This window comes from Choloepus didactylus, chromosome 10, assembly GCF_015220235.1.
Source record: "Choloepus didactylus isolate mChoDid1 chromosome 10, mChoDid1.pri, whole genome shotgun sequence".
NCBI classification, from domain to species: domain Eukaryota; kingdom Metazoa; phylum Chordata; class Mammalia; order Pilosa; family Megalonychidae; genus Choloepus; species Choloepus didactylus.
Genome location: NC_051316.1, coordinates 130,488,582 through 130,515,695, shown reverse-complemented (window position 1 = coordinate 130,515,695; position 27,114 = coordinate 130,488,582). Strand labels below are relative to the sequence as shown.

The following is a 27,114-nucleotide window of genomic DNA, read 5'->3' as shown; positions in this document are numbered from 1 at the left end:
CTGGCTGTCGGGGTGCTCGGGATCTGCCTGGGGTGGGGGGCGCGAGAAGGCCAGTGCTTCGGGGTTTGATGGCCCAGAGGGTGGGGCCACCCCCACAGGCTGTCAGGTCCCAGGGTCCCGGGCAGAGCAGGGGTTGGACCCCACGGCCCGGGGGCAGCGTCCATCCTTGGGGAGTAGGGGGCAGGGGAGGGGAGCTGGTGCTCGGGGTGCACGGCGTCTACTTGGGGTGCAAAGGTTTCAGCCGCAGACGGTAGTGAGGGCAGGACACGCTGAGAACACGGCCACTGCCCTGCCTCTGTGCCCGAAGGTGGCTGAGTGGGAATGTCACGCTGCGTGTGTCACCACAATAAACACAGTCACACAAACCAGTGCCCAAGGGTGCGGGCGGCAGGGTGAGCCGGGTGCGTGGCCCCAGTGCCGGCCCCTGCCTGGGACCCCAAAGCAGCACACACATCGCCTCAGGGGCTCCCCAGTGCCCAGGACCCCCTGCACCCACATCCAGGGGCCTCATCCAGGGGCCCATCTGTGGAGCAGCCCCGCAGACCCCTGCCCTCGGCTTCTACTCAGTGGGGTCAGAGGACAGGCCGGCCAACAGCGGACACCCCATCGCGGCCCGGCAGCTGCAGGGAGGAAGTGGACAGCCGGGGACGGGGAAGGTAAGTGGGTCAGGGTGCCCCTCGGACCACATCCTGGCTGGGCCAGAAGGAGCAGAGGTACTGACCACACAGGGCCTGGGCAGGACCCAGCACGGATGGTTCCAGAAACTCGAGGCCTCGTGGATACAACAGAGGAGCAGAGAGCAGGGATGGTTATGAAGGGGACTGGCTCCCCAGCACTGAGCTGGCCTCGAGGGGACAGGAGACCAGGTGGCCTGTTCCCAGGGGCTCCGCCGTCTACTTGGGGGGCAGTGGTGGACGAGGAGGGGTCTGGCAGGGCCAGGCAGGTGCCCTGCTTTACCCACAACAGAACCGAGGCCCGGGGAAGGAGAGAACCGCAAGCTCCGTGGGGCTCAGGGCAGGGCCTAGCTGGCAGGGCACCCTGCACACCCCGAGACCACCAGCCGTGTGTCTGAGTGGGTGGGGAGTAGTCAGGAGATCCCCAGGACGGTCAGGACTCACCACCCCTTGCTCCCCAGACCCCTTTCTCCATCCCACCAGCCAAGCAAGAGTCAGGGAGCTTCGGTTTGAACTGACTTTATTATTTTGTAAATGTGAATTTTACAAAGCACTTTACAGTTAGCGACCACATCCTTTTTTGTTGGTGATGATTTCCACCGCGTGCACCGGCTCTGAACACACTTGGAGCCCTCGGGTTTTCCTGGTCATCGGCGGAGGTTTCTGGTGTTTAGTTATTGATACAATGTCAGCCATGGCTAAAAAGTAACAGTCTTGACTCTACCTAGTAATAGCACATAAAAGGAAACGGGAGTGAGGGGCCCGGGGAACCCAAGGACTGGGGAAACCCCTTCTTACAAAGAGATAAAAGAAAAAAAAAAAGCTAGCATCTTTCGTGGCTGAGACCTAACTTAGTGGCACTGCAGGCCCTTCCTGACAGCACAGGGACAACTCGTGTCATTGTATGTATTTATTTGTTAACAGTCATGAGTTACAGTACTATTTTATCCCCTAAACACTCTCCAAAACTATCGTCTCCTCCGTAAGTCCTTCTTCCAAAACATCCTGTCCGAGGATTAATACTCTATTTGCATCAAATGTCATCCAAATGTTCAAGTCAAAAATATTTATACATTTATACTTAGTTCTTTTTCGTTTTTTTTGTCTGCTAAAAATAGTATTGCGAGTTTTGGCTTCTCTTGACATAGAAATCACAGTCGTGTGCAAACGCTAACGATGGGCGCGAGCGGTCAGCGCGCAGGCAGGTGGGCCAGTTTGAATGCTTTCCATTTTGCATTGTTTTCCTTTCCTTTTTTTCCAAAACAAAACAAAACAGAACAAACGGACAACAAACCTTTGCCATTTCAGAAACCTCTGTACCTCGCCCTCACCACCCCTGGGTGCCGTGCGCCCTGGAGCCGGCTGGCTGACACGATGACCAGTTTGTGCGGCAGTGGCCGCCTGCAACTACTTCGAGCTAAGCCAGCCATCACCCTCCCTGCCGCCCAGAGGATTTCCCTCCCGTCTCAGGGCCAGGGCTGAAGGGCACAGCCAGAAGGTTCTGGGCGTGTCGGCTCCTGTGAAACGGGCTGGGCAGGATCGGCTGATCCCACAGAAGGGACGAGGCTGCGTCGGCCCCCAGCCCGGTGCCTGACCCCACGACAGCGGCGTCCTCCCAGCTCTAACCACAAACCCAAAGAAGGAGCTTTCAGGGAGGACAAAAACAAGGCGGCTCGGCCCGGGCATGCCCTCCTCGGTCACCCGGGACGTCCCCACTCCCCCGTCCACATTCAGGGCAAAATAAAACAATAACATCCAATGCAGTTAGGCAACCACAGGGAACTCGGGGACGAGCCCGGACAGTGCAGAAAACAAGGCAGAATTCAAGTACCAGGCGCGCCGGCCAGGTGGGCTCCCAGCAGCCGTCCCGCCCCGGGTCCCTTCGCTGGACCCAGACCCATGGCCCGGCTGCGGGTCCTGCGGGCCGGGCCCTTCCTTCTCCTCGCAAAAGCGCGCTACAGCTTAGCTCTAGAAGACTCTACGTAGTATATGCATATTGCTAATAGTCAAGCTTAGGAATTAGGTTGCAGACATGTCATAAATACTGAGCGTCTCATCTCTTAGGCTACAGGGTCACACTCAGGGCAGAGGAGCCCCGTTCTGGAATCAGTCGTCTTGTAAACAAAGGAGGGGGGGGGTCTGGTTCTCTAAATTGGTTTTCCTTGGGAAAAAATGATCAAAAGATGCTAAGGCACTCTGGAAGGTTCCTCGGAGCCCAGGCCCCCGCCGCCTCCGCCGCTCGCCCGCGGTACATTCAGGATGGAGAGGGCACCTGCCCCCCCAGGTACAATCACCAGCCACACACGTCTGCCAGCGCTCACGGCCCGTGGCCGCGGTAGTGCAAATCGCTCGGCCCGGCACGCCCGGGACACGGGAGAGCTCAGGACCTATTCACATTTAATTATTATTATTATCTTTAAAGATTTCCCTATAGCTTTTGCCTTCCTTACCCAGAACAACGAAACAGACGGCGAGTAGACACGACTGGGGGACAGAGGTCGTGGCCGGGGGGCAATGTGCAGGCCTGTGCGGTGCTCGGGCCTTCTCCGGGTGGCCACGGGCAGCGGGGGCCATGTCTACTTTGGAGCGGGGCGGAGAGAGCGATGAGCCCCTCTGCAGACAGCCAGGACCACGAGCTGTCTCCTGAAGGTCCCTGGTGATGGTCAAATTAAAGTGCAAATTTGGGGGTGGGGGGAGCGGGAGCAGGTGCAGGGAGACCCCGAGAGGGGCTGGGTGTGCTCAGCCTCACCTTTGCCCCATGGCTCGGCCGGAGGGGCAGGGGCGGCCTGAACACATCCAAGCCCCCTGCAGCTCCAGGAAGACTCAGTGCCCAGACCCACAGTGCCTGGCCCCGGAGGTCACTGAACCCTCCCGGAAGCTATCAGACCCTTCTGGAGGGCAGGCAAATGGGGGGCCTGGCTGGAGGGGCCAGGAGGTGGTGCTCAGTCCATCTGGCTGGGAGCCCCCCAGCGGGAATGAAGTAGCTGCAGAGCCGCCCCCAGCCCGGGAGCCCCTGGGCCTCTGGTTAAGGGGAGGGGCCTTCAGGTTTCTGGACATCAGGGGAGCGGTGGGGGAGCCCAGGGCCGCGCTTGCCCCCCGTGGGGGGAGGGGAGAGAGGAGAGACTGATGGACGGACCGAGGGACCCAGGGCCTCCCGCTCGCTGGGGTCGCGTGACTCTGCCACTGGTGGTCAGAGATGGACCCCCAACGGTCTGGGAACGGGAGGGGTGGCCACTGGCCAGGCCTGGGGAGCTGTGGGGACACGGGGTAACGAGTGTCCCAGCAAGCACTGCAGCAGCACACAGCCATCTGCCGTGGGCCCTCCCTTCCTGGGGCATCAGGGGAGACCCCCGGGCCTCAGCCAGCTCCACCTGAGCAGCTCCACACCAGGCCCGGGACACACCTGCCACCTGCCTCCCACCCCAGGCACCGGCAGGGATGCGGGATCCCGAGGTGGGGGGGCCCCGCACCAAGGGGTGCCGGGCTCCAGCCTCCTGCCCCACAGCACCCTCCTCCCCAGGAGCCAGCCCGAGCTCCCCCACCTCCCCGCTGCCGGCACTGCCAGGTGGGGGCACAAGGGAAAGCACCCCGACTGCCAGACCACCAGGCCTACCCAAACGTCTGTCCTTTGGCCCTGCAACTTTCCAGACCAGACCCGAAACAGATCTCAAAACCCCAAGGGGCCAGGAGGCAGGGGCTCGGGCAGGGCTCCAGGTGGACGAGGAGCTGTGGAGCTGGGCCGGGGGGCACCAGGTCCAGCCCAAGACCCTTTCTCCCCAATGGGCAACCAGCAAAACCACCCTATCATGCCAAGTACACTGCTCCCTCCACACGTGTGCACACGTGCACACACACAGACATGCGTGTGGACCTGGCAGGGCCTGACCCCCAGAGTCTCAGGAAGGACACACAAGAGGAGTCCGGCCCCCGGGGGCCCTGCCCTGTCCCCTCATTGCAGAGGAGTGAGGGGCCCCCGGGGCGAGGAGACAGCGGCCGTGACGGTGCCCCCCACGCCTCGGCTTCTGGGCAGAGGGTCAGGAAGGGTGGGTGAGGAGGGGACCGGGCGGGCGGGAACGCTACACTCGGAGACTGACCTGGGGACACCCAAGGGAGCCCTGGGCCTTCTTGCTCCCAGGCCGCCAGGGGCCTCATCGTTTACAGTATACGAATGCAATGGTTTCCTTCATAGATTTTAAATACAAGCAGGATAAAAATCACATTTTTTCCAGGCAACAGTAGCAGTTCAGTGCGTGAGTGGCTGGGTCACACTGGGTTAGTATCATGCAAGCAGCGGTGGTGCGCGCCCCCACCCGGCCCCGCCTGCCCCTTACGAGGTCCCCGCGTGGGCGCCGTCCTGCCTCCTGGCCGCCGGCGTCCCGGGCCTGCTGGGGCTAGCGCTGCCCTGCTCGAAGGGCCGGGCCGGGCTCTGGCCGTCGGTGGGCAGCAGCTCGGGCGCGGCTGCCTCCTGGATGACCGAGCCGGCCCCGTCGGCCTCCTCGCCGGCCTCGAAGGCGGGGTTGGCGGCGGCCAGCTCCGCGCTCACCGCGTCCGTCCGCAGGGCCGCGAGGGCCGCGTCGCCCCGGCGCTCGACAAACAGGCGCTGCTCGAAGACCTGCGCGGCGGCCGGCTGGAACTCGGGGTCAAGGGGCGCGCCGGTGGCCACGGCGCCCATGACCGTGCGGTACATCTCCACGCCCTCGGGCAGCATGGACTTGATCTTGGGCAGCCAGCGCTTGCGCACACGGCGGGCGTTGGTGCACATGTCGGCCGCGATCACATTCATCTCGCTCTCCTTGAAGCTGGGGGCGAAGTTCTGACAGTACACTGCGGGGACAGGGGTGGGGGTGTGAGTCTCCCCAGGCCCGGGGCCCCCAGCCCGGACCCCCGGGCCCAGCACCCCAGTGGCCGCAGAACCATGACACCCCACGCCAGCTCCCAGGGGCTGAGGAGGCCCCTCCTCCGTGGACAGCCCCACTTGGGGCCCCGTGTCCCCCCGGCTGTCCCAGCGCCTGACAGCCAGGGTCTCCCCTCCCCATGGCTCGGTCCTGAAGGCTCAGGGATAGGGCAGGAATCACAGCACATGGGTGCGAGGCCTGGCCTCACCTGTCAGCCATGATGGCCCGAGGCAGGGGTCGGGCGCCTAGGGGCCCTGGGGGTCACAGACAACCGGCTGGGTGGCTGCGGGGCCCTTGGCAACCCTGGGTCCCACCACTTGCGGGTGCAAACTTGGAACGAGCACTCGAAGACCATCTCCACAGGGCTGGGCAAGGAGGCAGCCAGGTCCCAGCCCCGAGGAAGTGAGCAGATGGCACTCCCTGCTGCCAATGACACCCTTCCGGAGGTCTCCCAGCCAGGGGGTCCCCACCATGAGCCCTGGGGGACACGGAGCACACCCTCCCACCAGCACTCTCCCAGAGGCATCGCCGCACAAGTAAGGACTCTAATTACCAACGACGCGGCCCCCTCTTCACTCCAAAACACACAGGTGCTTTTTTAAGCAAGCAAACACAAAATAAAAAATAAAAAAAAGCTCCAGGTTCACGTTCGGTGGCTGTGGGCCGTCCGTGCAGCCGGCCGGTGTGGCTTGGGGGGCCCACCCCCTCGGCATCGGGGTGCAGGGCACGGGGCGGGGGGCGTCTGCCACGGGGCCGGGCTGGGCTCCACCCCCAGGCACCCGGGAGCGGAGGCGTAAGACGGCCGAGCAGATGGCAAAGGCTCAAAATAACCTCCAAATGTAAATAAGGGGTTTTGTTCAAAAAGGAAAATTAGATCTATTTCACATATTAAAATAGTTTCGCAGCTGAACTCCTCATGCCTGGGAAGCTACCAACAATGTTAGCACCTCGAGACCTGGCTCCTGAGAGCTGCTCACTTCTCCCTCTTTCCTGCAAGCCTGGCACAGCATGGAGGGGCCCCGCAGCAGCCCCAGACCCCTGCCCCGGCCCAGCCCCTTACGTTTCACAGCGTTCAGGATCCGGCTGTCCAGTGGCTTGCGGCTGGGGTCACTGCTGGAGGAGCGGATGCCGGTGCCACAGCTGTTGGCCAGCGTGTTCCTGCAGAGGGGTGCGGGGTAGCGGCTGAGGCAAATGGGGAGCAGGCAAGGTGCACCCCGAAGTGAGAGGAAAAAGGAGAGGCCCCTGGAGAAGAGGCGGGAACCAGCGGGAGGTGCAGTGAGCCGACAGGATGATGGGGCAGCAATGACCCCCAACTGTTCCTTGCTTTTGGGGGGCGGAGGGGTGGGGGGCAGGAGGCCACAAGCCCTTCTGGAAACACCAGGAAAGCCAGCGCTTTCCCTGGAGCCTGGGTCGAGGGGCCCCTCTGGGTACCATCCCAAGCCCCCTGAGACTATAAACCATCCTCGGGCGAGCAGAGCCCCCATCACCAGGGACCCCGGGACCCACCGTGCCCTCTGCCGCCCCCGCCGGGCACCCACCTGTCGAAGAACGTGGCCAGAAGCCTCCGCAGCAGGACCTTGTGCTTCACCCCCGCGCACAGGTGGCAGTTCATGAGCTGGCCCCGCGTGATGTAGACGCCGGAGCCTGCGGGTGCCAAGCGGGGATGGTGAGACGGACACCGGGCCTCACCCCGGCCCCCAGGGCACTGCCTGCCAGGGCCACGAGGGCAGAGCAGATGTGTCGGGCAGCGGGGACCTCTGGGTGCAGACCCGTCTCTCCGTGGTGGGTCCCCAGGATGTGCCGCAGCCAAGCCCCCTCCCCCAATGCACCCCACCTGTCACCTGGACGTGGCCAGCTCCGCCCTGGGCCACTCACAGGAAGACAGTGAAGGGCGACACGGGCTGAACAGTGTCCCTATAGGGGCCCGCTGGAGCCCCAGCACCCCAGGAAGTGGCCTCTGGAAACAGGGTCTCTGCAGGTGGAATTGGGCAGAAGAAGGTGTGCGGGAGAAGGTGGCTGGGGTCAGGGTATTGGGGCCCTGGTGAGAAGAGGGGGTCAGAGCAGGCACGGAGAACGAGGCTGGCTGGAGGGATGTGTCTGCCGGCCACGCAACGCCAAGGGCGGGTGACAGATGCCGGCGGGGGCGAAGGCCCCCTGTGGGTTAGGGAGGGAGCACTGCCCAGCCACCCGAGGCCTCCCATTTAGTTTCCCAGGAAACTAAGACCGGGGCTGCCCGGAAACCATCCTGCCAGCCCCTGGGAGCACCCAGCTCTGCACCTGGACCTGGGAAACAAGCTGGGTGGCCCCTCTGTCCTCCAACATGTCCGAGAGCCCCCCATAGCAATGGGGGTCCCTGGGGTGCACTCTGGGGGTCGGGCTGAGGCGTTGCCCACCCAGCACAGACGGGTGTATCCAGGGGGCTCCCACGGAGCTGATTACCACGATGGAAACCTGGAAACACCCAGGGCCAAAGAGGGGCCCTCCCCAGCTCCCCAGGGATTCTGTCCTGGGGTGACCAGTCGCGACAGTTGTGAAGCTGCTGCCTGGGAAGGAGCCGAAAGGCCTCGCCCTGCTCCCTGCTTCTCTGCCCAGCACCGGGGACCAGCTCTCTCCAGCCCTCCCCTTCCCGGACATCTGCCACCGTCACCTCCACTCCGTGTCCTGAGAACCGGCCTCCCCAGCCCCCACACACCCGCCCCTGTCCTCGTTTGTTTCCCCCGAAGCCTCTCCCACTATCTGTCTGGGTACGTCGAAATCCACAAAACAGGATTTAGCCAGAGGCTGGGCCCACATGGGGTGCTGAGGAAACCACCCCCAGCTGTGGGTGGGCCTGTCCTCCCCAGGCCCCAAAGAGTCAGGCCGCTGGCTGGGGGCAGGGGGCCGCGCCCTCTTGGCAGGCATTGGGCAAACCCACCCCAGCCCTCCCTGCAGCCGTCCTGGGCTCTCCCAGTCCCTCAGCCGCGCCCACCCAGGAGCAGCACCTTCCCAGCACAATGCCCGCCCCCACCCACGGCCACCCCGTGGGTCAGCATGGCCGGGCCGCAGCGTCCACACAACTGGGCAGACACTGGGCTGCTAACGGAGAGGACACCCGTTCTGCAGATGAGAGCCACCTCTGCTTCCAGGAAAGGAAAGAATCCAGACTCAAGACCTCCAGGGCGCCCGCACCGGAATTCCTAGCTGGCAGCCTGCCCTACGGGATCCGGACTCCGATCGCTGGCACCCGGTGTAGTTGGTTCCGTTTCTCTGGAGGTCCCTGACCAGTGCCGTGTCCGGCACAGCCAGGAGGCCTGGGAGCCCGTGCAGCCGCCCAGAGGGACAGGAGGTGGCCGGGCCCACCCTGGGCCCACCCTGGGCCCGCTGTTTTGTGGAAGGGTGGGCCACGCCACCCGGGCTGTCGGGGTGGACACGGGGCTTCACCGAGGAGGGGAGCCCACGGTCTCTGCCTGGCCAGGCTTGGGGAGCCGTTTATTGACCCAAGGGAAAATATTATTGGAAAATGGCTCAGCACCCACAAATGAGGACGCCCGGGCCACAGTCTCATTTTTTGTGTGGAAAAGCCTTAAAAATCCACGAGGAGCTAGAAGGCCACAAGATCCCAACATAGAGAAATATTTCTGGCAGAGGCACATGGAACCAACAAGCCTTAGGGCTCCGTGGTGTTTCTGCTTTTCCCAAAAAACTTGCACCTGCCCGGGGCTGCCGCGGGAAACCCCCCATCACAAGCCACAAACTCTGCAGCCTGGCAGCTCGGCGCTGGGGCGAGACCAGGAACCTGTGCCCGCCAAGCTTATCTGTGCCCCGAATCAAAGCACGACTGAGCTCAGCCAGCCCAGGGGACTCAATTAAAATGCTAAATTAATTCAATTGAATAACTTCTCCTAATGACACATTCCTCTGAAAGGAAATTAGAGGGAATTTAAGACGCTCTGTCTTTTTTTGACTGACTGGTGATGGGGACATTGTTCACAGCTCCAAAGAGGAAACAGTTAACGGAAGGACACGCAGGCAGTGGCCGGGCTGGGGGCACCTCACCTGCCACCAGCTCCAGCTTCTCGCCCGGGTCCCCCTCCGAGTAGAGCTTGGGGTGGCAGCGGTACCCGATCTGGCTGATGAGGCTGGCGGGCAGGGCCACGAGGTCGCGGCGGATGAGGACGCAGGAGCGGCTTTCCAGCGGCACGGGCTCTGGCTTCTCTTGCACTGCGGGCACAGAACCGGGTACGGTGAGAGGGTGGGTGCGGCCCCAGCATGGCACCCTGCCCCCCCCCTCCCACCCCCTCTATCTTCCCGGGGTCACCCCTCCTACCCCCTCCCCGCCTGCCGTCTGCAGGGAGGCCAGGGTGGAGAGCAGGTGCTCAGGGCACCCTTGGACCCGGGACTCAGGAGCTGAGGCCGGGGCGGCTCCCAGGAGGGTCAGTAGCCCAGGGAGGACTGAGCCGGCGAAGCAAGAAGCAGGGGGCACGGCGAGAAGGAGGGCAGGTGACGGAGGGACCCGCCAAGGGCCCCCTGCCTGGAGGCCATGGCCAGAGAGGAGGCAGGGCCCAGGGCTAACGAGAGGCTGCCGCCCCTCTGCTGTCACTGGGGACGTGGGGAAGCAGGGGGCACGCCGTGTTCTCTCCCCAGCCCGTCCCCTCTCCCAGCAACTCCATGCAGATGGTCGGCTGGGCACAGCCACCCAGTTCACAGGGCTTGGCACCCCTCAAGGACACAGCCCCTCTGTGTGTGCCCCACGGCACCTCCCCACGGCACCTCCCCACGTCCCCACCAGGTCCCCGAGACCCCACAGTGCTGGAGCTCCCACAGGGCAGCTTGAGGCTCATGGGGGCCCCCATGGCACAGATGGCCCTCGTGGAGGCTTGCAGAGCGGGAACCAGCCCTTCATCCTCTGCACCCCAGGGGCCCCCCAGGCACCTCCAGCTCCCGACCAGCACCCTGAACCCACCTTCCTCGCCAGACAGGTCACCCAAGGCTGCTGCAGCACCGGGCCCCACACCAGCTCTTCCTTCCAGCCTCCTCCCTTGCACACAGCTTCTCAGCTGCCCTGTGCTCGCTGCTGACCTGTGGCCACCCCTACCCAGGTGACAGCACCGAGAGCCAGCTGTGGGCACTAAGGAATCCCACCTGCTCACTGGCTCTTGGGGGAGCACACCTGGCAGTGCATGAGGACTGCAGATGAGGCCCCCTGATCGGACCCTCCCTGGACCACCCGTATCTCAGGCTGCCTGGCTCTCTGGGGTCCTTGGGCCCTGCTGGTGGCAGCTCAGGCTGGGCCCTGCTGGCCTAGGACCGCAGTTCCCGCAGAACCTGGTGACCCTGGACACCTCGAGGGCCGGGGACCTGCTTGTCCAGAAGGCTCAGGGCAGGTGGTCCAGCCACTCTGCATGGCCAGGGACAGACGCACCCGACCCCCCTGGCTGGGCCAGGGCCACGGTCCCCTCCCACTGCAAACCCCCCACCCCAGGGCTTCACAGGGAACCTTCCAAGCAGAGGGGACCTGGGAGGAGGCCCCAGGGGAGCCAAGTGGGCCGCTGGAAGGGGTGTGGGCTGATCCCCAGGACTTACAGAGGCTGGAGCCACTGGAGCCCCAAGTTATCTTTGGGCCAAGCTCAGGGGTGTGTGTGTGTGTCAGGGACTCCGGTGCCCGGAGGGCCACCTTCCCACATGTCCCCAAACCACATGAGTCTTGACAGGGAGGACAGGGATGCTCTCTTCCAGGGAGGCCGCGAGGGCAGAGACCCTCCTATAGCGCCAGCCCCGCCCCCAGCATCTGGGTCACCCCCAAATCTCCCCAAGGCAGGGATGCACAGGCTCCCTCCTGTGTGGGGGCTGGAACTCGGGGCCGCCCACCCCCAGCCGCCCCTCCCTGGGGGCCCCTGCCAGCTTTCCTGAGACTTGCTCAGGGTGAGGCAGGGTCTCGTCCCCGGGCCCGCCGGGAGCAGGGAAACAAGGAGCAAGTTTCTCAAGTTCACAGATGCCAACCAGGTCGAGGCTGCAGCCTGCAGCGGCCGCGGCACCCAGGCCTCGGGGACGTGCGGAGGGACCCCTGCCTGCCCGCTGGGGGACGGGGGTGGCGTCTCCCACCAGGCACGTTGGGGGCAAGTCGGAGGGGGACCAACCAGGAGGCCTCAGAGTCCTGAAAACCTGGAATTACCCAGGGGCTCAGAGAACACGGGGAAAACAATCAGGACGATATTTTAAAACATAATTGCTGGTGCCCTCACTCCCGGGCGGCCTGCGGAGATCACGCGGGCATGGGGGGCGGTGCGGCCGTGGCGTTTACATGAAGACTGTGAGCCAACAGGAACCTCTCCCGTCCACGCCGCCCGACATGTTTTTCCAAACAGCAGAAGTTGTTTGCGCTCCTCATGCTCGCCCCTCCCGGGCCCCAGCCCCGTTCCCCAACAACCAGAGGCTGTCAGCTCGGAGCAACCGAAAAAGCATCTTCTATTTCTGCCTCGCCATGTGCTGGGTGCTGCTGCCGGCTAAAAATACCGCACACCGAGTTGTAGCTCTGCTGGCGAGCTGCCCCCCACCCCCTGCCCCCCGTGCGCTCCGGGAGAGAGACAGCCCCAGGCCCGGGAGACCCACGCGCAGCAGGGGCAGTGTGGGGCCTGCCTGTGTCCCTGGCGGGTTGGGACGGTCACTCAGGGGCCATGTACGACGGCTGGGCGGCCGGCACGCGATTCCAGGAGACGCCCCCACAGCGGGCCCCTGGCCCCCGCCATCGAGGTCCTGACCTGCCACTAACCAGCAGGAACTCTGGTTTCCAGGGTCGTGTGCGCCAAATGCCGCGGCACCGTGAGATCCGGAGACAAGCACTTTAAACAGCAATTAGTTGTTTTTGCTGCAAGTTGAGTAATTGCCCGAAAGGTGAGTCACAGTCCTGAAGGGCACGGCGGAAGGATCCAGGATGGTGGTGAATGTGGGCCCACGGGGCGCCAGATGTTGGGGGCAGGCGATCAAAACACCACAGGATATGAGAGGCATTGCAGGGGTCCAAAGGGGCTGGCAGCACCCCAGCACACGAGGCAGGGACGTTCCCGGAGCACGTGCACAGCGGCTGCAGGGGGAGGTGAACGGGGCCACCGAGGCAGGACGGGTGAACACGCCGCCCAGCATCACTCAGCCGTGCCAAGCGGTGACACGCGGCTCAGAGCGGCACCTCAGGGACATCATGCTGCGTGAAGCAAGCCAGGCCCCAGGGGACGCACGGTGAGACTTCTCTCCCGTGGGACACTCAGACTGAGCAGGTTCCTAGAGACAGAGGGCGGCCGGGGCGACGGGGGCTGTGGGATGGGGAGGGGGAGCTAACGGATCACGGGTGCAGAGTTTCTGTTCACGGAGTGGAAAACTGTGGAACTAAACGTCAGTGATGGTTGCCCAACACCGCAAATGTGTAAATGCCTCCAAACTGTACACTTCACAGCTAAAATGGAAAATTTCGTGCTATATACGTTGTGCCACAATAAAATTTTAAAAAGAAAAAGAATCAGTTGAAGGAAGAGGGGGTGCAAGGTCTGGTGGGAGAGCCGGGGGGTCACGCTGGCCTGCCCCTCCCCCCCGACACCGGGTCCACCTCCTCTGGGTCCTGACCCAGAACCTAAAGAAAGCTCCGGACCCCTTCCCTGAGCAAAACCCAACCAAGACCCCCTACCACCCACCCGGGGGCTCTGCCACCCCAAACAGTGACCCGGTTCCTGCTTCCAGGGCGGCCAGCGAGTCTGGCCTGGGAGGGGGCTGGAGGCCCGTCCTCGGGGACTGTGGAGGTCACACGATAGGACAGCCAGAGCACCCAGGCCAGGACACCCCAGGCCACAGGACCTCCGCAGGGGGCCTGCCGGGTTGGGGTGGGGTGGGAGAAGTACAGAAAATGTGTTAAAGCGGCAGAACGTGACAGCAAACCCCGAATTCTGAATTCTATAGAGAAATACAGCTTCAAACCAAGACTGAAGCAAAATGCTGAATCACACAACCCAATCTTCGGACCTGCTGTAAAGCAACTGCAAGGCAGACTGAGTGTCAACAAACAGACGGACACATAGATGTCGGGGATGGACAGAGCTGGGAGTGACCTTCGATGGTCTCATGAGAACCTGGTCACAAACACGCAAAAAACCAGATCGACGCGAATCTCATGCCTTGTAAAAATTCAACCCAAAACAGATCACAGACCTAGACGTAAAACATAAAACCATGAAGCTTCTAAAAGGAAATGGCAGATAATCTTTGGTTTAGGCTAAAAGCTGGGACATCACACCTAAAGTCCAACCTGTAAGAAATAATCGATAAACTGGACTTGATAGACATGAAAAGCTTCTGCCGAAGAACCCAGATCCAAGCACAAGACAAGCCAGCTGCAGTCCAGGAGAAAAAAAAAGTGTAACCACATCTCCAACAAAAGCACTTGTATCTGAAATACGCTAATTCTCAAAACTTGCCAAGTAAGGACAACAGTGAACCCCAACATGACCCACGGACTGTAACGTGGCTAAGTGCACAACTATAAAAACGCTCGCTCGTCGACTGTAACGGAAAGCCCACACTGACGCACGGTGTTAATAACAGGGTGCATAGGGAACTCTGCATTTTATGCATGATTTTTCTGTAAACCTACAACTTCTTTAATTAAAAAACACAACAAACAAACAAAAGAAATCGAATTTTAAAAATAGGCCAAAGATTTGAAGAGACCTATCACCAGAAGCTATACAAATGGCCAAGAATCACAGGAAAAATGCTCAATGCTACTAACTTAAAACCGTGGATCTCCACCTCACACTTACTAGAATTGCTGACAGTAAGTGCTGGCGAGGACGTGGAGCTTCCAGAAGGAAACGGAAGGTGCTGCTGAGAAGGTAAACACAGCTCAGCTGCTCTGGTCAAGGGAGACTTTATCAGACGCGGCACTTGCACCGCGAGGTATCAACTGAAGAGCAACGAGAGATGAAGGCAGGAGCCCGTACGGGGCGTTTGTAGATGCCCCTGGTGGAAACCCCTGGAATGCCTATTGACGGTGGATGGATAAATCCGTTTGGTGGATTACTACTCAGCAATAAAAAGGAACCCACTGTTGATGGACAATTTGGCTGAATATCAAACTCTGTCTGCTGAGAGAAGGATGCAGCGCCCAGCGGGGACGTCCTAGAGGACTCCCCTTCTAGAACATGCTCCAGGGAAAACTATCGGGACAGGCCCCAGGGACCCAGGCCAGGGAGGCGGAGAGATTTTGGGGTGATGGATGATGCTCTGAATCCCAGCTGCTGGTGGTTGCATGAATCAGCACAACAATAAACGTAATAAAAGCAACACGTCATCTGGGTAGAGCTGGGCCGCTGCAGCCTTGGGGGAGCCAGTGTTCTCTCCCCCCATCCCCTGCCTGGTGCCTCTGCCCACCACACCCAGGCCAGCACCACCCTGCTCCTTGGTAGGCACCTGGCGCGGCGGCCCGCTGGCTTTGAGAACCCTTTCCTCTCCAGGTGCTGCAGGCCGTGGGGTGCACGGGCGCCGCAGGGGGGTCCGGCTCGCTGCCTGTGGCTGGGTCCCGGGCCCCAGCACTCATCAACTCACTCTACGTGGGCCTCGCTCACCCACCCGTCTTCACCCAGGGACCAAAAGCGACCTCAATCGGCTAACTCAAAGAAGACACCACTGACGGTAAGGCACACCGTTCCTTTATGTGCCAAAAAGACAAAAACGCCACCAATTTAGCCACACCACTGATTGCAGGCGCAGCTGATTTCATGGGTGTTAAAAATGGGGAAAGAAACACATCCTAAAACAATGAAAAATGGCATCGGTAAGGCACAGAGAATCACAAGCTTGGAAGGGAAAGACCAGAAGAAAGGAACATCAAGATGGGGACAGAAATATGAAAGCAGGCACGGTGGACGCCGTGCTCACCTCCAGCCATTTCTCGGTTGCTGAGCCGGTAACCCCCAATCCCCGCGGCACCCCAGAGTGGCTGCACCAAATGCCCACTGGGCAGAGCAGTCCACGGGCAGCCAGGATGCCTGGTCGTGCTCAGGGCCCTCGAAGCTCCCCGGAGTGACCTGGACCCCCGAGATGCCCACCCCGGGGACGCCTTGACCCCGCCTGTCCAGAACCGACCCGGCCCCTGCCGACCCCACTCCACTCAGACCCCCTGCTCCGTCTTCATCTCCTGTGCATTCATCTCTCACACCCATTCCTGCCACCTGACCCGGGGGACTCCAGAAAGCCCCTCACTGGCACCCCACCGGCCCTGCCAGCCCTCCCAGCCACTGCCACTTCAGCCACTTCTAAGGGCACAGCTCAGTGGGCTTGACCACGCTCACGAGGTGGTGCCAGCGATTTCCACTCCCCCCCCCAGGGGCTGCTCCCACCGAGCAGTAACGCTCCATCCCACCCCTGCCCGCAACCTGCCATCCACATTCTGTGGCTGTGAACCTGCTCATTCACAGGTGGACGTACACACTGTCCCCTCCTGCCTGGCTCCTGTCACTGCACACAATGTTTAAGGTTCATATGTGATGCAGAATTTAAGCTTCATTCCTTTTGGCTGGACGATGTGCCTTGCAGGCTGGAATAAGGGAACGCTCGGCCGGGTCTGTCCCCCCTTCCTGGGGGGGTAACCTCAGAACCTCCAGGGCCACACCTGACAGCTCATATGCTAATGAGATGGGAGGGGCCGGCCCGCCAGAAAGACCAACCAGGTGATTAGAGGGTTGGGCTCCAAGATCCCAGGAGGGGAGGGGCTGCAGAATGAGTTCAACACACTCGGACCTGGGGTCCCCCAATTGTGCCCACGCCGGGGGACCCCTAGAAACTTGGGAATAAAAAACAGTTTTAACTGAATGATAATGATGAAAATATGGTGTATCAAAATGTGTGGAAGTGTTAAAGCACTGCTAATCAGGAAATTTACAGCCCTAAGTGCTATGTTTAAAAAGGCTAGCGGAACAAAAAATCAATGCTAGAAAGATCAATCCCAAATGCTAGGAAAAGAAACAAAGAGTTAAACCCCAAGAGAGTAGAAATAAATTGAAATACAGACATGTATTCAAATATATAATAGGGAAAGAAACCTAAAAGTTGTTCTTGGAAAAGGCTAAGATAATGGAGGATCTCTAGCAAATCTGATTCAAGAAAGAAAAAGGCACAAATGAACAAAACTGGGAATTAAAAATAACACGACACAAAAGATCTATAATAGGGGCAGGCAAACTTTTATTGTAAAGGGACAAACAGTAATAGTTCAGGCTTTGTAAACTGCGTAAAAGTCTGTGTCATATAACCTTTGTTTTAGCTATTTTAAAAACAACCTTCAAGCCTGCATCATTCTTAGTTCATGGGCTCTATGAAAACAGGGCGTGGGACAGATTTGGCCCGTAAGTCACAGTTTGCCAACCCCTGCCACAGCCATTAAGACGATCATAAGGGGCCAAGAGCGACACTTTCATGCTTATAAATCAGAAAATGAGATGAAGCAAACAAAATTCTAGAGAAATTATAACTTATTGACAAGAAATAGAAAATCTGAACCTTCTCACAGCTATTAAAGAAAATGAATCTAAACATCTTCCTACAAAGAATTCCAGATCCAGATGGATTTATCTGTGAATTCTTTCAAACAGTTAAGAAAGAAATAGAAAAATCGTATCCAAAATCTCCCAGATAATTAAAAATAGAAACAAAAATGGAAACAATTCCCAGCTCATTTTATGAGGCCAGAGAGCCGTGACACTGAAACGCGGGCACTGCCTTCGAGGAAAATTATAGGCCAACCTCGCTCGCATCCGAAATCCTGTGGGAAAGTTTGGGAAACAGGGAAAGCGTGTGGGCCTCCCCGTGCAGCCGGTGGCCTCTTTCTAACCCGATGCACCCCTGCCCCGGATTCCACTGCGGCCAGCCGGTCTTGGTTCTGATTTCACCCTCGTTCCTGCCTCTGAGGCCAGGCCCTTGGGACCCTGTGGCAGCACCCACAGCCCCCTGTGTCAGGAAATCTACAAGGTCTCCCGACTTGTAGGCCTGGAGGTCAGAGCAACTAATGGCTGGTGGGACAGATCACTCTCCGCAGCCCCTCCGGGGGTCTCCCCCTTGGGAAGGGTTTGAGAGGGTGAGAGAAAGGCCTAAGGTTCCTCTTGATTTAGCAACTTGCTTTTCTGCCTAAGGGCCCCCCTCTAAGGGGTTAACACCTCAGAACAGTCACACCCAAAAAGGGGGACAAACTATTAGCAAATTGAATCCAGAGGTATGCAAAACAGGATATTACCTCATAGCAGGCTGGATTTATTCCAGAATGCAAGGCTGGCTTAATATTTGAAAAAGCAATCAATGTAATTTATCACATTACTAGAATAGAGGAGTTTTCAAACCCTCTGACCACTACAGTTTCAATATAGGGGAACGGGGGCCCGCGGACATGGCTGGTGGGGATGCAAACCGCACCAACGCTGTGGGAAACTTTGGCGGGTCCTCAGAAAGGCACACCAAGAATTACCACAGGACCCAGCAATCCCAATCCTCAGCACATACCCAAGAGAAGTGAAAGTCACACAAAGCGCCAGGGGCACTGCTCACTGCTCCCAGCAGCCAGCAGACAAGCATCACCAAGGCTGCATGTGTGGATGGGTGAATAACCACGGTGCGGCCATCCACGCAACGCGGTATTATCCGCCGTTAAAGGAATGACGTCCGACCCATGATACCGCACAGATGAACTTCAAAAACACTATGCTGGGTGAGAGCAGCCTGGCACACCGGGTCACCTATGGACGTACCCCAGGAGGCAAATCCCAGAGACAGAGCAGGAGAGCAGTTGCTGGGCTGGGGAGGAGGGAATGGGCTACTTCTAGATGCGCCCACTGTCCTTCTCGAGTGAAAAAGGGTTTGTGGCGAGGGCGAGGAGGAGCTCACAAACACTGTGAAGGAAAAAATGCCACCGAATCACACACTTTAAAACGGTTAATTGTGTGTGAATTCACCTCAATTTAAAAAAATCAAGAGAAACAAGAGTACTATGTAGATTAAGATGAAAAATAAATTTCCAGGAACAAATTTAACAGGTATGTGGATAAAACTACAAAATATTCCCAAGAAAAACTGACAAAGATGTGATTAAATGGAGGGATGCACCTTACACACAGACTGGAAGACGCAACCCTGCAGAGAAAAGTTCCTGGCAGCTTGATCGACAGATTCAGTTCCATCCCAGACAAATTCCAGGGTTTTTTTTTGGTGTGGAATTCAACACGTTGACTCTAAAAGACATACGAAAATGCAGAGAGTGGAAACCAATCAGGGCACTAATGGTAAGGAACAAAAACCCTCGAAGACGTCCTCAAAGTCGTAATATAAAAAACCTTTTGTATTAACTCAGAATGGATCAAATACCTAAATAAAAGAACCAGGACCGTAAAACTCCTACAAGAAAATGGAGACACATCTTCAAGATCTAGCGATAGTGGGAGATGCTTAACTTTACACCCAAGCACAAGCAACAAAAAGAAACACAGGTAAATGGGGCCTCCTCAAAATCAAGTATTTCAGTGCTTCAAGGTCTTTGTCAAAAAGGTGAAGAGGCAGCCGTCTCAATGGGAGAAAATATCTGGAACCCATATATCCGGTAAGGATTTGATATCCAGGATACATAAAGAAATCCTACAATTCAACAATAAAAAGATAAACAACCCAATTTAAAAATGGGCCAAAGACATGAACAGACATTTTTCCAAAGAGGAAATACAGATGGCCAAAAAGCCCATGAAAAGATGCTCACCTTCACTAGCTGTTAGAGAAATGCAAATCAAAACCACAGAGGGGCATCTCACACCCATTAGAATGGCCACTATTAAACAAACAGTAACTCTAATGTTGGAGAGGAGGTGACCGGAACACTTATTTCCCGCTGGTGGGAATGTACAATCCCGCTCCTCAGGATATGCCTGGGAAGGAAGATCTGAAAGCAGGGACTCGAACAGACATTTGCACAACAATATTCACAACTGCCAAAAGACGGAAAAACCCAGCGTCCAATGAATGTTTTTACCCACTGGTATATACCTACGATGGAAAACTATTCAGCACTAAGAAGGAATGAAGTCCGAAACAAGCGACAACATGGAAGAAACTTGGCATTATATTGAGGGAAATAAGTCAGACACAAAGGGACAAATATTGTATGATCCCACTAATATGAACTAATTATAATATGAAAACTCATAGACATAAAAGCTAGAATATAGGTTAGCGGGATACAGACTGAGGCTAAAGAATGGGGAGCGGCTGCATAATAAGTGCAGAATGTTTAACTAGGGTGAACATAAACATTTGGAAACGGACAGAAGTGACGACAGCACGTCATTGTGAGAATAGCCAACAGTGCTAAATGGTGTGAGTTTAGAGTCACGTATGTCACCAGCAGGAAAGCTGGAGGTTAAAACATGGGAATGTATGACACAGTGACTTGTGGTGGACAATGTCCGTGATTAACTGTACAAATATAAAAAAGTTCTTTCATGAACTAGAGCAGATGTACGGCACTATTACAAGGAGTTCATAGAGGGGTACACAGGAAAAAATGTACCTGTTGCAAACTATGAACCAGAGTTAACAGTAATATTTTAATCCTCTTTCATCAACAGTAACAAGTGCACCACACCAATACTATGGGTCAAAAATAGGGGGAGACAAGGGGAATGGGAGGATTTGGATTTTCTTTTTTAAATCTTTATTTCTTTTCTGGAGAAATGAAAATGTTCTAAAACGGATCATGGGGATGTGTGCACAACTGTGTGATGAAACTGTGAGCCAGTGATTGTACATTTTGGATGGTTTCTATGGTGTGTGACTGTATTTCAATAAAATTGCAGTAAAATACAACAACAGCAAAAAAGCCTATTATGAATCTATAGAAATTAAAATAATGATACCGGCATAGGGATAAATAAACGAAATAGAGTTCAGAAATAAATTGATACGCTTTGGAGAGTTGATAATGTACAACTAAGGGGACACTAGTACAGTGGATCATTGGTCGTCTCAGTTCAAAATTGTAGGTCAGCTGGAAAGTTATACAAAACAAACAAACAAACACCAAATGAATCTTGATCCCATATCAAGCCACATGCAAGGATCAATTCCAGACGGAGCACACATCTAAATATAACGTATAAAACGATAAAGGCTGTAGATGTGGACACGAGTCAGAATCTTTATTTCAGGAGGAGAAAGACACACGTGGGGAAGAGGAGAGGAAGGCCAGAGCCCTGGCATGCTGAATTGCTTTCGGAGGGCTCAGGATGAGCTCCTGATTTCTAAACAAATCCCTAGCTATGACTGCTGAAGGGGTGTAAAACAAGGACACCCGGGAGCACCAGGAAAGTGCACAAACAGCGGCGGGACCTGGGTTTCGACTTTCTATTCCCCACCAACAGGGAAAGGGACGGTCCGCAGCTGGGGCACAGGGAGCACAAGAGGAGCCTGGAGCATTTTGCCCTGCAAGACAGTGAGAAAATGCTAAAAAGAAACAAACAAACAAAGCAGCAACCTGATACTAAATAAATAAAATCATGAATAAACGACGGAATTAAACAAATGTGAGCTGTCGAGAAAATCTCCCATACACCAATAAATGTAAAAGGAGTTGTGGCATTAGAAATTACAATTTTTGCAATCATCGGGGTAACAAACAACTCAAGCAAGAATCATCGACAAATACTAAAAAGTAATGGGTGAAAAGCTGATACACAGTCTCCAAGTATCTTCTCACAAGTTACTTATTAATTACAAAGAGGAAAACAGTAACTTCACCTGTTAACAAGCTGGCACCACATGTCTCTGGCACCCAGGAAGACACAACACCTGCTTCCGTGGTATTTCTACCTGAATGTACAACCTGAATTCAATCATGAAAAGATACCCGACAAATCCAAACAGAGAGATGTTTGACAAAATAAATGTTTTGTATTCTTAAAAAGGTCAGTACCCTGCGACAGGAAGAAAGCCATTCCAGGTTAAAGAGAATAATCACAAAAGGCAACACGTGATTCTGGATTGAGCACTGGGTCTTAAAAAAAGAATTTCCTACAGAGGACAATACTGGGACGACTGGAAAAATGTAAACAGGGACTGATGATTACAAAGTTGTTCTGTATGAAGAAAGGCTTTCCTGGGTGTGAACACTGTACTGTGTTGATGTAAGAACACACCCTCGTTTGTAAGAAATGCCCAGTATTTAGAGGTAAAGGGCCATAGTTTCTTCAACGCACTCTCTGAAATGGTTCAAAAAACGAGTCTATACCTCTATAGAAAAAAAGAACTATAAAGCAAGTAAGGCACATTCTTAACAATTAGTGAATATGAGCGAGTGGTATACGTAAGTTCTTTGTACTCACCTGGCAAATTTTTTGTAAGTTTAAAAAATTATTAAAATTGTTTCCAAACAAATTAAAATGTAAAACAAAATTGTTTCCAAACAAGGCTGTTTTTATGAATATCATGAGGTGAGGAAAGATTTTTTAAAATAAAATGTAAAAGCTGCTATTGATAAGGGGCCAATCATAAACCTCACTCTATCAAAATTACATTAAGAAAATGAGACGCTAAGTCAGCGCTGGAGAAGATACTTACACTACATATACATCTGACAAAGGATGTGTATTCAGAGCATTCAGAGTTTTGCAACATAATAAGAAAAGGACAATGTTCTCTATAGAAAAGAGGGACAAGAGATTTAAATACGTACTTCACAAAAGAGGGCAGCCAAATGCACAAAATACCTATCAAAAGGTGCTCAACCTCATTACTCACCATAGAAATTCAATTTAATGCGAGACTGAAGTCAACAACTCGCAGGTGCTCAACATTTGACATTCACAATGTCCAGCATCCAATAAAAAATTAATAGACATATGAGGAAACACACAAAAAAGTGATCCCTAAGGAAAGAAAAATCAGTGCATAGAAACCAACACCAAGAAATGGCAGATGATGGCATTAGCAGACAAGGGCTTTAAACCAGCTGTTAGAATAAAAATGCCCAGGGCTTTAAAGGAAAACACAAACTTAGTGAGGGGAGAAATGGAAAATAAAAAGTAAAGAACCAAAGAGAAGATCACAAGAAAAGATCAGTGAATATGAAGAAATAGTAGCAGAATCTATTCAGTCTAAAGCATGGAGATAAAATAATGCTAAAAAAAAATAAGTAAACAGAACACTAGTGACCTCAGGGACAAACACACAAAGGCACGTGATAATCAAATTGCCAAAAATCAGAGAAGCTGACACATAAGGAGCCCCTGTAGAAGGCCTGTGAGCTCTTGTGAGCAACACCACAGCTGGAAGGCAAGAGAATGATTCTCATTTTAAAGGACTGCAAGCTAAAAAGTCATCGTCACCTAGAACTCGACATCTAACAACAACATCCTTCAAAAACGAAGGTGACACCAAATTGTACAATTAAAATTTATGAATTTTATTGTATGTAAATTACACTTCTATAGGGCAGATTTTTAAAAGGAAGGCAATTGAATGCCATTTTTAGAATTTTTTCAGAATCCACCACTAAGCAGACCAGACCTATAAGAAATGTTAAAGGAAATTCTGTAGGTGGAATGAAAATGACATCAGACGGAAACTCCAATCTTTACAAAGTGTGACAAGCAGGACAAGGTAAATATGTGGGTAAATATACAACAATTTTTTTTCCTTTCATTTTCTTAATGTCTTTAAAAAGCAAATTGATTTGAACATCCATATGGTGGGAAATACAATCTTGTCCCATACTTCACAACTGACACAAAAATTAACTCTAAATGGGTGACAGACCTAAAGCCATAAAACATCTAGAAGAAAACATAGGAGAAAAACTTTATAATCTTGGGCTAGCAAAGAATTAGATATAAAACCCAAAGCACAATCTATAAAAGAAAATAACAGATAATAAAACTATCAAAATTAAACACTTCTGCTTTGGGAAAAACACTGTAAAAGAGAATAAAAGACAAGCTATAAAGTGAAATAAACCAACTATCCAACAAATCACATATCCAACAAAAGACTTGTACTTGAACATACAAAGAACTCTCAATACTCAATATTGTAAATACTCAACTAACAACCCAATTAAAAATGGGCAAAAGATTCAAACAGACACTTCACCTAAGCAGATACGTGGATGGCAAATAAACACACGCAAGATTTTCAGTATCAGCAGACATTAGGAAAATGTAAATCAAAACCACAACGAAACACCACTACACACTTATTAGAGTGGCTTAAAAAAAATTGGTAAAACGAAGTGCTGACGAGGACATGGAGGAACTCGAACTCTGAATATATCGGTAGCAATGCAAAATGAGACAACTACTTTGGAAAAGTTTGGGCAATCTCCTACAAGGTTAAATACACACTTATCCTTTGACCCAGAAATAACTCCTGGTTTAATTAACCAAGAGAAATAAAAATTTATGTGCATACAAAAACCTGTATGTAAATGTTTGAGGCAGCTTTATTCATAATTGCCCCAAATTGGAAACAAGCCCAAATGTCCCTGGTGAATGGGGAAGCAAATTGTGATATGTCTGTACAATGGAATACTAATTAACTATAAAAACAAAATACTAATCCATGCAACATAATGAATGACTCTCTAATCATTCAAACTCAAAAAGGCTGCATTCTGCAAGATCCCATTTACATGACACTCTGGAAAAGGCAAAAGTACAGGAAAAGAACACAGATCGGTGTTGCCAAGGCTCAGAGGAAGAAACAGTATTAAGAGGTTTTGGGGGGTGGTGGTGGTGAAATTATTCTTTATCTCAATTGTGAAGATGATCACACGGCTATTTGCATTTGTTTATATAGTCAGAACTGGTCATCAAAAACAATACATTCTACTTTATGAAAATTTAAAGTGACACAAAATGAAAGACAACTATTTAAAGTAAAAATAAGAACATAAGGTTTATAGCATATGAAAACATAAAATATGACAACAAGCCAAAAAAACTGAAGGAGGAAATGAAAATATACTGTTTTAAGAATCTTAAGTTATACGTGAAGGGTAGTACACCCTTTGAAAGATAGACTGAGATAAGTTAAAGATGAAATTGTAAACCTAGAGCAACCCTTAAAACCTGAAGCAAGTGTAGCTTATAAGGGTGACAGTGTGATTGTGAAAACCTTGTGGATCACACTCCCTTTATCCAGTGTATGAATGGATGAGTAGAAAAATGGGGACAAAAACCAAATGAAAAATAGGGCGGTGGTGGGGGGATGATTTGGTTGTTCTGCTCTACTTTTATTTTTTATTCTTATTTTTACTTTTTCTAGTACAAGGAAAATGTTCAAAAAATAGATTGGGGTGATGGACAACTATATGATGGTGCTGTGAATAACTGACTGTACACCACGGACGACTGTTTGGTATGTGACTATATCTCAATAAAACTGAATTTTAAAAAACTGAAGCAAGATGGACATATAAGTTAACGGTGGAGTTAAAAAGGAATACTAGAAAATAATCAAAAGGAGGCAGGAAAAAAGGAAAAAAGAAAAGAACATATGGGACAAACAGAAAACAAATAGCAACATGGTAGACTTCCACCTAATTATTTAAAAATTACATTAAATGTAAATGGTTTACACACTCCAAATAAAAGGCACAGGTTATCAAAACCAAATGTAAGCTGTCTATACGAAATGCATTTTATGGATAAAGACACAGATGGATTAAAAGTAAAAGGAAGAAGAAAGCTATCACCACAGAAATAAACAAGAAAGCTGAAATGACCATATTAATATCAAAGTGGACTTAAAAAATGTACAAATTCCTTGAAAAACACAAATGACCATGGCTGGAACAAGATAAAATAGAAAATCTGAGTAGTTCTTTATCTAAAGTAAGAGAATTCACCCACCCACCTACAAAACAAAACAAAGCACCAGAATCTCCAGGCCCAAATGGCTTCAGTGGTAAATGAATTCTACCAAACTCCTAAGGAAGAAAGAACATCCAACTTACAGACTCTTGGAGAACAGGAGAAGGGAGGGTGAGGCTGGCATTACCCTGATACTAACACCAGACAAAGACATTATAAAAAACTACAGATTAATATCCTCTATGAATGCTGATGCAAAACTTCTTAAAATATTATCAAATTGAACCCAGCAATATATCAAAACTGTAAAACATTATGACCAAGTAGGGCTGATCCTAGGAATGCAAAGTTGGCTCAATATATGAAAATTAATCATTTGTGATACATTGTATCACAAAATAAAGGTGGAAACCTACTTTGGCATCTATATAATTGCAGAAAAATCATTTGACAAAATTCAAATTTCATTCATGATAAAAAGTCTCAGAAAACCAGTAACAGAAGGCAACTTCCTCACCCTGATGAAGGGCACATCTGCAGAATCAACAGCTAACACAGCACTTCGCGACGAAAGCCTGAGACGGAGAACGAGGCCAAAAGGCTGCTGCTCCCGGCTCTTCATCCAGCCTTGTACTGGAGATCTGGGGAAACTAAGGAGTTTACAGAAAGCTTCTAGAACGAGTCAGTTTAGCAAGGTTGTAAGATACAAGGTCAGTGTACAAAAAATTAACCTTATTTCTACATATTAACAAGAAACCAGTGGAAAATGAAACTATAAACAATATAACCCACAATAGCACTATGTCCACACAAAAAAAATACGTCCCGTAGGAACTCCTAGGCGTGCAGCCAAGAGAAAACCACAGACGCAGACACAGATGCCAGGGCAGCACTGTCCCAACAGCCAAAAAGCAGAGACAACCCAAAAGTCCATCAAATGACTGAATGAGGGAATGCACAGTGTGGTACACAACAGAACATCATCAGCCTTAAAAAGGAATGAAATCCTGACACATGCTACAACACGGATGAATCTTGAAAACACTGCAGAAAGAGGAGGCCAATCAAAAAAGACCAGATATTGCATGACGCCGCCCGTACGAAATGTCCAGAACAGGCAAATGCAGAGACGGAATGTGGGCTGGTTCGGGGAGAGAGGGATGGGCTGCTGCCAATGGGCCCGGGTTGTCTTGGGGGTGATGAAAATGTCCTAAAGTTGACCGCGGTGATGGCTGTACAATGCTGTGAATACGCTGAAAAACAATGAGGGATGGTCTCCGAACTATATCTCTATAAAGCTGTCATATATAAAACACGTGCAACAGCAGTGCACTGAAAACTAGAAATCACTGTTGACGGAAATGAAAGATAACCTATTTGCAGTGAGAGCTATACAGTGTTCATGGATTAGAAGACTCAATCATTGAAATGTCAGTTCTTTCCAAACTGACCCATGGATTTAAGGCAATGCCAGCCTACATTTTAGCAACCTGTAAGGTAGCTAGTGACACGGGGCCTAGAGGAGCCCTAACAATTCTGAAGATGAAAAGCTAAGCTTGGAGGTGGGAATGCAGATGCCCACAGAGCAGAGCAGTCTGGGGACGGTCCTGCACGGCCATGGTCCAGTGACCTCTGTCAAAGGAAAATGGGAACTTCCCCCCTTATCTCACAGCCACCCCAATCAAA

The 27,114-nt window shown here is 52.9% G+C and overlaps 1 protein-coding gene across 4 annotated transcripts in view; it reads right to left on the bottom strand.

Annotated features, from left to right (window-relative positions):
* Positions 1-1,177: 1,177 nt before the first annotated feature.
* Positions 1,178-27,114, bottom strand: part of NACC2 (NACC family member 2) — a 65,375-nt gene continuing 39,438 nt past the window's right edge. For all 4 annotated transcript variants that reach the window (XM_037797017.1, XM_037797015.1, XM_037797019.1 and 1 more), the window contains exons 3-6: positions 9,605-9,769; positions 7,108-7,213; positions 6,630-6,727; positions 1,178-5,498 (exon numbers count right to left, since the gene is read on the bottom strand). In XM_037797017.1, the coding sequence (XP_037652945.1) occupies positions 5,002-5,498; positions 6,630-6,727; positions 7,108-7,213; positions 9,605-9,769 (866 nt within the window). In that variant the 3' untranslated portion in view covers positions 1,178-5,001. The remainder of the gene's footprint in view (positions 5,499-6,629; positions 6,728-7,107; positions 7,214-9,604; positions 9,770-27,114) is intronic.